The sequence below is a fragment of the Euprymna scolopes genome, chromosome 26, assembly GCF_053919585.1.
Source record: "Euprymna scolopes isolate OS-2025 chromosome 26, ASM5391958v1, whole genome shotgun sequence".
Taxonomy (NCBI): domain Eukaryota; kingdom Metazoa; phylum Mollusca; class Cephalopoda; order Sepiida; family Sepiolidae; genus Euprymna; species Euprymna scolopes.
Window position 1 is genome coordinate 16,556,617 of NC_136507.1, and position 12,225 is coordinate 16,568,841.

The 12,225-nt window shown below is 32.8% G+C and overlaps 1 protein-coding gene across 2 annotated transcripts in view; it reads left to right on the forward strand.

Moving 5' to 3' along the window:
• The window catches only part of LOC145247927 (palmitoyltransferase ZDHHC14-like), a 355,339-nt gene that overhangs the window by 303,496 nt on the left and 39,618 nt on the right, over positions 1-12,225 (forward strand). Inside the window, exon 12 of one of the 2 annotated variants that reach the window (XM_080109567.1) lies at positions 10,683-11,175. The exons of the other annotated variant lie outside the window; for it this stretch is intronic. Within the exon in view, the coding sequence (XP_079965693.1) occupies positions 10,683-10,813 (131 nt within the window). The 3' untranslated portion in view covers positions 10,814-11,175. Of the gene's footprint in view, positions 1-10,682; positions 11,176-12,225 lie in introns of those variants that run through there. 2 annotated transcript variants of the gene reach the window in all.

The following is a 12,225-nucleotide window of genomic DNA, read 5'->3' on the forward strand; positions in this document are numbered from 1 at the left end:
ATCTTTTTTTTCTTGCAGCACTCTAGCCTTTTGCCATATTGTCAAAACTTGCACTTTTTCAGGACTTTTTTTTATTTGCTGCAATATTTTACTTTTGATTGAATATTGGTTTTTGCGCAAATTGTGAACTTAAAGCTAAGTGAACAAAGCGAAAATTATTTTTTATCTTCTTGCACTGCTTTCACTTTTTTTTTTTTTTCTGTAAATAACGCTTTATTATCAATCCATCTTCAGTTTCATTTTGTTGGTAACTATATGATAATTTTGAATTAAACTCTTTTTTTCATTCTGAAAATGTTGACCATCCATGTTATATCAGCTGATTTGAAAAAAAAAAAAAATTATTTTCCTTTTACTACTTTTAATAGGGATTGAACTAACAACCTTCAGAATTCATCTTAGAATATCTCTTAACTAATGAGTAAATGGAAGATGGGAATCTTAACAGATTCACTAAATATTCAGCTGGTGCAAAAATAATGTACATATATATATAGTTGAACGTCAAAAAAAAAATTATTTTTGCACCAACCTAATAAATCAGTTTTAAAATTACAGAATGTTGCAGAAGGCATCTCAAAACATGTAAATATAAATAACTGAAGCAGTTTATGAAACGTTGCATAATTGAGCTCTCTTGTTTTATTTCTAAAGCCAATCAGTAGTATAAAAAATGTAACACATTTTTTATACCAGAGTTCATAAGATTTTACATTTAAAACATTTTGAATCTGAAAACCAACTTGGATGGTACTGTGTTTGAATCATATCAATGTATAGGTGTACCAATCAGAGATGGGAAGTGCGACAAAGACTTTTTTAAAATACTTTCTATCTTTGAGTTTAGCAACATTAGAGATTTTATTTTTTATTTTTATTTATTGTAAGGAATTAGAGATTTTAAAACCAACTTGAAAATCAATTTTTTGTTTATTTTATCTTTTTTTTTTTTTTTTTTTTCTGTCCCACTATCCGACCTTCCATCCCTGGTGACAATTTTAAACAAAACCTGTGCCCCCATAATTATAGGCTTTATATTGTTGTGGATTTAACCAGAGTAGCCTATCTTAAGTACTAAATAACCTTCTATATAAGTATTACATGCCCCTAATCTCCCTTTGCCCCCTCCCCCCTCTTCAAATGTGTGTATTTGTTGCTTCCTGGTAGTGTTGTAATGCTTTATTCCATTCTTATTACTCCTCTTTTATTGTTTAATTTATTTGGCATGAAATGTTTTTGGTTTTTTTTAACGTTCTTTTGAAAAAAATCTTTGCAAATAACAAAACTTTGCTTTCCAGTTTTATTTTCTGTATTTTTTTTTTGCTTTTTGATTGTTTTTAAATTGTTAACTCCCTTTTTTCAGCTGAAACCATCACAACACATGTGTACATCTGTTTATGTATGTGTGTGTTTATATATATATATATATATATATATATATATATATATATATATATAATCTCAAAAACCATTAAATTTCAACGAGGTTGTTGATAGGGCTCAATAAAAAAAAAAAAAAAAAAGGCAGGATATTATTTTATTAAGTTTAGGTAAACAAAATTATAAGTTGCCACAATAAATCTATTATTTAACCTAAAGGACTGGCTTCCATTAAGGCTGGAGGTTTATCACCTGATGATTTTTTTAGACTGAAACAGTAGATTTATTGTTGTGACTTATGGTAATTATGTTTATCTAAATGAAATAAAATATGTGTGTACGTGTATAGAGAGATAGGAGTAAGTCATGGAAATACATGACAATTAAGCTACACAAAATCTTCTGTGTTTCATTTCCATAGGAAATCATCAGATTAAAAAGGGCATTTTAATCTGACGATTTCTTGTGAGGATAAAACTTGGAATATTCTGTGTAGCTTAATTGCCATATATTTTCATAACTTACAACCTAGATCTACTCGTGTATTGAGCACTATTGAAGCAAATACTGAAAATTTTTATTTTCTGTGATTTTTCCTTTTTGATTGTTTTTAAATTGTTAACCTCCTTTTTTCAGCTGAAACCATCACGAACATATATATATATATATATATATATATATATATATATATATATATATAATGGAGAGCTTGAATGCAAAATTGTTCAGTTACCACATTGCATTTTATCATTCTAACACCCTCCAAATCATGTAATATTTGTCTAATATTTTTGCTCTTAATTAAATAGTCTTACATTTGAATTTTATACTGGAAATATTCATATTTGTTGTAAAGTCTAATTTTTAAATTTTAAGAAATTGGATTTATCACATTTTGCATTCAATAAAATCCAATTAAATTTATTGAAAAAAAATGAAAAAAATCACAAAATATTTAAAAAAAAAAACAAAAAAAAACAAAAGCATAGTAAAAAAAAAATGCAGCAGTAGATTGATATTTTGTTTCTTTTAATAAAAAAGAACAAACTTTGTCAAAAAAAAGGAGGGGTCTTGTTTCAGATATCTTTCATACGAGATACAACTATTGAGGAGGAGTGATAATATATATGAGAGGGATAGAGGATCGTGTAAAATGTCGAGAGACAGTAGTTTGGTGAGACCTTCTCCCCATCTGCAAAAAATGTTATTGGTTGAACTTAAGAATGGTTAGAGAGGTGGAAGCTAATGAAATTATTTTTAATTATAATGATTTATCTATGTACATATTTATGTGGAGAGAAAAAAATTGATTTGGGATTCTTAAGTAGGATGACCCTCTGGAGTGAATGTGGTATTATGATGAGCTAGGAATAACTTAAACAGTCATAAAATACAGAGCCTATGGTCATTTATCATTCATTTTCCTTTTATATTATACTAGCGAGGGGTACCCGGCGTTCCCCGGGTGTTTGTAGGTGTGTGTGTTTTTGGGTAAATGAAAAGAAATATCGTTGGTTGTTTTAAAAAAAAAAAAACGAAATCTTGACGCGCAGTTGGAAAATAGTAAAGGGGGTGGAGAAACAGGTGCCCGTTTTTGACGAGTTATTGATGTGAACTTTGAATGCGGACAGTGTTTTATTTACCGCGAGTCTTTTAGCTTCTTTTTTTTTATACGAAAAAATACGAAAAAGCTTAATAATGTACATGCGGCGATCGTAAGCAATAGCTATTCAGCAGTTAACATTTTCTGCGGGACACTTTTTAATGAGGTCAATAAACCGGTTTGTTTGTTTTTACCTAACTTTGGGGAAAACCAGCTCCCTGTTTATTAGGTGGAGTTTTTCATCTTGAAATGAAAGCAACCGTCTGATATCAACATAAACCGACATTGACCAAACGTTAAATCGCTTTCTAGAGACCACTGGCTGTGGGCCAGTTGTATTTATTTGCTTCCCCACGGAACAAATTAGGCACAAGGCCGTTTTTTAATGTGGAGAGAGAGGGAGGGTGGAGGAAAAAGGGACCAGCTCCCAATAGGTGGGAAATGGGAGCTGGATAGTGACAATTAGTATAAAGGGCCGCCCCCACATTGACCAAGGTCTGATATGCGGAGCTACCCCCACATATGGTCCCCGCTTGCAGCATCTGCCGCGGGCCAGTGATTCAAATCGAGTTTCACTTTTTTTTATACCGAAAAACGAAAGTAACACGTGCCGATCCGAAAATATCGAATATTTAACGTTTCAAAGTCAGGCAAATTAAATAGAGAGGCGACCACCGTTGTTAATTCATAGATATTATCATTTAGGCACGCTATAAAAAGCTTTAAGAAGTTGTAAGGCGACCGATCGGTTCTCCGAAAAAAGCCTTTCTCAGACATGTACAAAAAGCAAACATACATACATACACACATTTTCGCTTTTATATATATAGAAGATAATTTATATATATATATAGAGAGAGAGAGAGATAATTGTATAAACATTCATTGCATTCAAATAGATTTGAGTCACCCTAGAATGGGCAGAAACACATTGTGCCTTACTAATGCCTTTTTATACTTGTTGGATTATGGTATATAGGCACATTTGTTTTTGCTTCACTCCACGCTAATGAAATTAATTTTAATTATAATGATTTATCTATGTGGAGAGAAAAAATTGATGTAGGTTTCTTAAGTAGGATGACCTCTGGAGTGAATGTGGTATTATGGTGATTGATGACTAGCTAGGAATAACATAAAATACAGTGACAAAGATGGCCATAATTATAATTTTATTAGCATTCATTGCTTAGTAAACATTAGGATCAAATAGATTTAAGTCACTCTAGAACGGGCAGTGACCAAACGAAACATATTGTGTCTTAATACTGCCTTTTTTTTATGCTTGTTGGATTATGAACAAACAGTATGGCATGTAGGCACACTTGTAATTTTACCTTCAGATTTTTTTATTAGGGCTTTATTTGTAAAGTTTTAGTAATAGCCTAAAAGCATACATAGTATTATTTGCAAACACATTTTGTTATATGCACATTTTTAATTTAAAAAAAAAAAACATTTGCTATTTTTTAATTTGATCAAGTAATGAGTATCATGAAATTTAAATTAAAATTTGTTTTAAAAATTACTTTCAAATATTTATCATCACTAAATGTTTTTACAAAAAAATTTTTTTTAATATTTAAAAAAACAAAACAATGAGTTTATTAAAAACAAAAACAACAATGCTTTTCTAAATATTGAATTTTCTGATATAAAAATCATACAAAACCGGAAGTCAAAAGTAACAAATCTGTGTTAAGAGAAAATTTGTCCATTTGGATATTGCTCTATCTGGGGTGCCTCAAATCTATTTGATCCAAATATTGGATTCATATTAGCGAAAACAACTGATATTTTGAATGAAATGCCTCTATTTTTTTTTCCTTATTCTTGCCAACAAATATTAAAATAATCTGTATAATAAAAACATAAGTGCATCATATATAGCTTTCATAGCTTTATCCTGCTTACATGCAAACACAGATAACTATTTATCTATTTATAGTCAATCTATAAAGTTTTATGCAAGGGAAATAACTTTAAACAAGAGAACTTAGTACATTACGTCTTACAGATGCATTTAAACGTTTTTATTTAATTTGCTTGTTTTATATAGAAGTTACTTTGAGGAAATAACTAAGAAAAAACAGGGCATGTTTTTGTTTATTTCATTTTCTAGATTCATGAATAAAAATATCTCTAACGTTTATTCAAACATCTAAAAAAAAAAAAAAAAAAAAATAAGTGATCTTGTTTTTAATAAATTATCTCAAAAAAACATTTTTAAACTAACGTTGATCTGAGATATACATTATCAAAATAGAATTGAATTTCACAACAAAATTATCTAATATATAAAGTAAAATCAGTCTTTTTCTGTTTTTTATTTTTCATTGATAGCTAACTTCCTATTTGATTATTCAGACTACTGTTCTTATCTTGAGTGTTATTTTCAGAACACTTCATTCTGCGTATCCCCCAACCTTCTTTAGGTGTATCTTGTCAAACTTTGGAAATTTTATATTCAACAGAAACTTTTATTTAATCCATGGAGGTAGCATGCTCTCGTTTCATCGACCATGATTGGGTAGAAGTCCGAAGTAATTCATTAACATTTTGAGTATTGCTCTGCACTGATAATTAGAATCTTCAACTTCTAAAAGTGTAACTTGCAATCTAATGTTTTACCAAGTACTTTATCAGTTGTGCCACGGATCCAAATAATACAAATTATCAATCCTCATCTCAAAAATTCAGATACGTAATATTCGGTTTTGGTTGATTGTTGCATCACATTAAAATCACTAAAATGTGATTCTGTTTAAGAAAATCCTCTCACCAGATCGCAATTATATTTATGTGAAAATCATGTTCAATTTTTATCTAAATATAAAAAAAATTGGGTAAAAAAAGATTTAATTTTTAATAAATTGTCTCTTAAAAAAACTTTTTTTTAACATAGATCTGAGGTGTAATTGTCATTATTTAAAGGGATATATAAATCTCACCTGTCTGTTTAAATGTGTGTATGTATGCACTATCACCTCAGATGCAAAGCTCGACAAGGAAATCGATAACCGACTAGCCAATGCGAACAGTGCTTTTGGCAGACTATACAACAGAGTCTGGCAGAATAAACACCTGAGGAAGGACACAAAAATCTGTGTCTACAGAGCCGTAGTACTGCCAACCCTTCTTTACGGCTCTGAGACATGGGTAACCTACTGCCATCACATACGACTCCTCGAGCGTTTCCATCAGCGCTGTCTCCGCACCATCCTCAATGTACTCTGGTATGACTACGTCACCAATGTTGAGGTCATCCAGCGGGCGAGGACCACCAGCATCGAGGCTATGCTGCTAAAGTCACAACTGCGCTGGGCGGGGCACGTCTCTTGAATGGAGGATCACCGACTGCCCAAGATAACTCTTTACGGCGAACTATCCACCGGCTCCCGTGATAGAGGAGCTCCGAAGAAACATTACAAGGACTCTTTGAAGAAGTCACTTGAAACCTGCCAGATTGACCAACGCCAGTGGTCTACTCTTGCTGCAGACCGTGTCACCTGGCGACGCACAGTCCACCAGGCCGTCACCTCCTTTGAATTCTCTCGCATAGAGATCCTGCGCGAAAGGCGCTACAAGAGGAAGATTCGGGAAGTCTCAGCAACCGCACCTGATGGAACTTTTGAATGCAGCCGCTGTGGCCGAGCCTGCTTGTCTCGCATTGGGCTCATCAGCTACAAACGTGCTTTTTTCACCGATATTTTCAAAAGTTATTCTCTCTTTTTGATTGACTAGCCCTAATTTAAACCTTCACCACTTCAAGTTTTGCGATGGATGCAACAGTAAAGAGTTCATATTTTTGAACTACTACCACTTTTTTTTTTTTTTTTTTTTTTGCTCAACACACACCTCCAAACACCTGGGCAACGCCGGGCATCCAAGCTAGTTTAATATATAAGATAAAATTAGATTCTTTCTCAAGTTCTTTTATCTAAAAAGGGGCATAACTCTGTATATGTTAATAGTTACTTCCCTTTGTTTAAAATGAAAAAATTATTCGGAAGAAGAAGAAAAAAACGGAATAACTAAAACTAAAATAAATTACAAGTAAAAACGCTACCCGGAAATGCTGGTTAGAGACAGCTAGTATATTCGATAAACTCTGTAGAATGCCGGTAAAAGATTCAAACAATTAAATCTATAATATAAAAGGCAAAATGTGTGTGTGTGTTTATATGTCTGCCAAAAACTTTCGACACGCTCTATGGATCCTCACGAGATCGGTATCGCGTTGAAGCTCGATGTCTCACACGACAAATATCGAAAAATTGGCCCAATACATTAATTCCTTCACCCTTAATTCGCCCGTTTTTTACAAGGAGGGGTCGTTTTTTTTTGTTTTTATTTTGTTTCTTTTTTTACATTTTCGCAAGTCAACATCTCCATTGGATTGACTACGCTTAATTTCAATGCTTTCGAGTTCCGGTTTCGCCATGGACGCATCAGCTAAGACGTTACTTCTTTTTTTTCGGTTACGGGTTCAATTCTGCCTGCCTACTACCATTTTTTTTTTTTTTTTTGAAACAACACCTCTCTCCACCCAGACTGCCTACTATTGTTTTGATTCTCTCTCCCCCCTACTACCATGGGGGGGGGAGTTACTACACCACCTACACCAGGTACCCCCACTAATAATTTATAAAGTTGAACTGTTTTGTTAACTATTTCACACTTGTACTCCTCAACATTTATTTAAAAATGTTTTTCTTTTACAAATGTTGACATTTTTTGGATTGTTTGGACGACTGTTTACATCTTGAGTGTTTTTTCTATAATATTTCAGTTGTTTTTTGAGGTGTATCTTGTAGAACTCCAGAAACTTTCTGTCAAACTCTGGAATCTGCACAGAATTTCAAACAGAACCCTTTATTTAATCCAAAGGAGTAGCATGCTCTCGATCCATCAGCCATGAATTGGTAGAAGTCCTAAGCAATTCGCAATTGTATGTTTGAGTATCGCCAGTACTGAGAATTGAACTTTCAACCTACAGAAGTGTGTATTTTACCAAATACATTATCCACTAGGCCACGGATCCTTGTACATTAAATAAAAGGTTCTGTTCAAAATTCCATGCAAATTCTCGAGTTTGACAGAAAGACTCCCGAGTTTGACATGATACACATGAACAAGATCAGAGGTTACAGTGACTAAAATGTTATAAAAATAACACTCAAGATGAGAACGATAGTCCAAATAATATGAACTACCAATCCTCATCTCAAATATTCAGAAACCAAATATACTTTTCTTTAAAAACAAGTTCTTGATGAACTGTTCCCCTAAGTAATACAATTGACAAAATTTCCACTACTTATTATTAGTACACTATAATCCCATTGATTAATGTATATCCATTAACCCTTATCCTCGAGTGGCCTCCAGGCCTTGAAAAGTGATGACTCCTTTGTAAATAAAAAGAAAAAAACCTAAGTTTGGTATGAAGTTAAATTTAATGCGTTTATATAATTTGTTGGCATGGAAAGTGTAAGAAAAATATTTCTGTACTTTGATTTTTTTTTTTTTTTTTTTTTTTTTTTAATGTTTTTTTTTTTTCTTTGCTTTTTCCCCACAGGAAATCTGCATCAAAATCTTTGGATTTCTTCTTTTTTTTCTTTTTCTTTTGAAAATGTTTTTTATTGATATATTTTAAAATGTTTTAATATTTGTTTTTAATAATTTGCTAACTGTATTTATTTTTTTTGCTCTGCTAATGTTTAAAACTTTAGAAATGTAATATTTATTTTGATAAGTGAAAAATGACTTCGGCTTAGATTTCTTTTTTGGTAACAAAACAGAAATATCAGTTGACTTTGACGCTTCAAATTGATTCAACTTTCCCTGTTAAATAATTAAAACAACACTAGATTTCCCTATCAGTTAATTTCTGTGGATATTATTACGGAGTGGAACGATAAATTTGTCGCCCTAAAGAAAACAACATTACAGCTTGCTTGACTATGTAATAGAGTTGACATCTATTCAATGTAGCCACCTTCAGCCTCAATCATTGCCTCGATATGAGCCCAGAACTAGGAACATGCCTTTTCCACAAGCGCCGGCCAGAGCTCAGCGGATGGCGGCGATCAGGCTGTCTTTGGTGTTGTGGGAGGTCATGGTTGGTGATGTTTTTGATATATGACCAAATGAAGTAGGCCAATGGGTTCAGGTCTGAGGAGGAGAAGGGGGCTATAAGAGAAGGGAACAAAGTCGTAAAACTCCGTCTGAAGCCAAGCCTGAGTCCTGCTGCCACACCCAAGGTCTGCCAGCGGCCACCTGATTGCACCATGGGATCACCACACTCTTTAGCACATACAGATACACTTTGGTGTTGGCTTTCAAGCCAACTTTGAAGATGTGAGGTGGCATGATGTGTCCCTCACTTGAAACCACACCCTAGGCACATCCCTGTTATTCATGGCAATCCAGCATGAGTTGTACAATGGTGCATCTATGATCTCACTTGTTAAACATTGTGTCACTTTCAGACATGTTAGAAGGCTCCTATCGCTCTTGAGATTTGTACACAACTAACCAACTAGTTGATGGTCAGCAACAAGAAAAAAAAGAAAACCGGTTTTCATCAACTGGAAATGGAATCCTGTCGTCTTTTCTGGGATGATAATTTTATTGTTCCACCTTGTACTCTATAAAAAAAAAAAAAACTGCCAATGACTAAAATTTCTCTATGAAATGATATCTGTAGATGAAGTCTCCCTCTACGAAATAATGTCTGTAGATGTAGTCTTTGTCCGTGGATGTTGTCTTTTTCTGTGACATGATGTACATGGATATAGTCTTTAATCCCACAACAATGTCCATGTATATAGTCTTTATTCCTGCAACAATGTCCATGGATGTAGTCTTTTTGTGAATGTAGTCTTTATTCTCTCAATGATGTTCACGAATGTAGTCTTTATTCCTGCATCGATGCCTGTGAATGTAGTCTTTATTCCCGCAACGATGTCTGTAAATGTAGTTTTTACTTCCACAATGATATTCATGGATGTAGTTCTTATTCCTGCAATGATGTTCACGAATGTAATCCTTATTTCCACAACGATGTCCACAGATGTAGTCTTTCTCAAGAAAACAACATCTGCAGATGTAGTCTTTTGGGTCGCTGTTTCATCTGTGTTTTTCTCATGTGAAATTACAGAAAACCTGTTGAACCATCTGCAGGTCATCTGAAGACCAGACTTTGCAGATTAAGAAATTCAAGGAGAAATTTAGAACAGAATCTTAAGTGATCCCAAAGTGGTTACTTGTTTTTATAGAAGAGTAGAAAGTTGACCTTGTGTTTACTTTCGGCAACCTTGTAACTCTTGCTACATTCAGTTTATCCTATAGGCTTCATTTTTTCACTAAAACTTTAAATATTACTTTTCTACACAATATCAAATTAAAATTACAAATTGTATTTTATGTAGTTAGTGAAGATCGTTATCTCAAGAGGCAACAATATTTTGTTGTAATTTTGACAAACTATTTCTCCCATATTTTTGCTCTTATTTCAAATAGCGGGAAACCCTAGATGGATTATCTCCCTTCTTTTACTCTTCCACACTCCTGCTGATGTATTGTCTCTCTTGTGTATATATATATATATATTTTTTTTTTTTTTTAGTTTTCTTGTGTTCTGTTCTCTTTCCTTTTCTCTTATGTTTTATCAAGTGTTAATTGCGTGTTTTAGGTAAAACTAGATCAGTTCTCTACGAATCTTCAACACCTAAATTTGGTAAGTACCAGAACCGAGTGAGCCATTTTACTTACCCCCACACCCCACGTCTGACTCACTTTACTCATCTATTCCATTGTTTTTAGTTAGAGCGCTTTCTTTTTATTTCTTGGTTTTTTATTTACTAGCTATTTCTCTCATTTTGTTTGTTGTAGCAATCACACACTCATGATGTCATTTTTGAATTCCATTCACAAAAAGTCCTGGCTCAGATTTCTTTGTATATCCTTATCTTTGAAGCAAACATTTCCCCCCCCCTCCTTTTCTCGTTGCACTAAACAAGACACTTGAAAACCTGCTTAATAATAATAAGATTTTTATAATTGCTGAATGTATAGTCAATTTTCATTTTTTTTTTTTTTTTTCGCTTAATGTATTTTTATTTTATTTCCTTATGTATATTTTAAAGTTTCATTTTTGGTTGATGTAAAAAAAAAAAAAAAAAAAAGGAAAATTCATTAAAAATATTTTTTTTTCCTTTTGGCCACTGGATGATAGGGGTTAATGACTGTAAGGTGATACTGTAGTGATTGTTAATGGTATAAGTTGGGTAGAATTTGATTATTTAAGAGGACAGTGCAGCAAGAACTTGTTTACATTGGATTTGAAGGCTACAATATTGTAGTCGACTGGGAAGCAGGCCAGTGGAACAGTGTTCCACAGACAGGCAGTTCTAAGAAAAGAAGCTTTGTTCATGGAATCCACATTTAGATTTAGGCACAAATAGAGAGTGGGGGAATTATTGATAGTAGTTGTAGCTCTACATTAAGATATACATTAGGCTTTATTAAAAATAAATTTAAGAAATGAAATCTGAGTCTATAACCTTTAGAATGGAAAATGAAACAAAACAGCAACAGATGGTGTATGCCAGGTACTATGGATACCATGGCAACCTTTACAATCGGCTGTGCCAAGTTCAAAGTTCATTGGACTAAGTGCATTCAATCACATATTACTGTTAAGAAAATTATGAAACTCCAATTACTTCACAACCGTGGGTAAAATAACACCTTTTATTTAATTATATGTGCATAATGAATTGTTTGCAATAGGCGTCGGATTTTTGTGCTAAATAACCAATAATGGGTTAAGCTGCAAAGCAACAACCCTGCTCTCAAATAAAATTTCCTCTTACCTCTAGGTAACATAGAAATATATGTTGAATCACAGACATTGTGTTTCACTTTAAATAACTCAAAACAAAAAATAATCATCACAATATATAATATATAAAGTAAAGTCGGTCTTTTTTTATCATTTCTTTGTCATCAATAACTTTCTTTCTAAATATTTAATATTTGATTCTGGTTTGTCAGTTTTTTTTGGGGGGGGGGGGGGTTCTTGTGGATCATTGCATGTTAAGAAAAATAAAATGTAATTTGACTTCCTCCCAGAAAATACTTTGTATTAGAATTAATTTTAATAATCAAAAGTCGCCATCTAAAAACAAACAGTAACTCTGTATGAATAAATATGGAGTTTTTAAAAATGACGT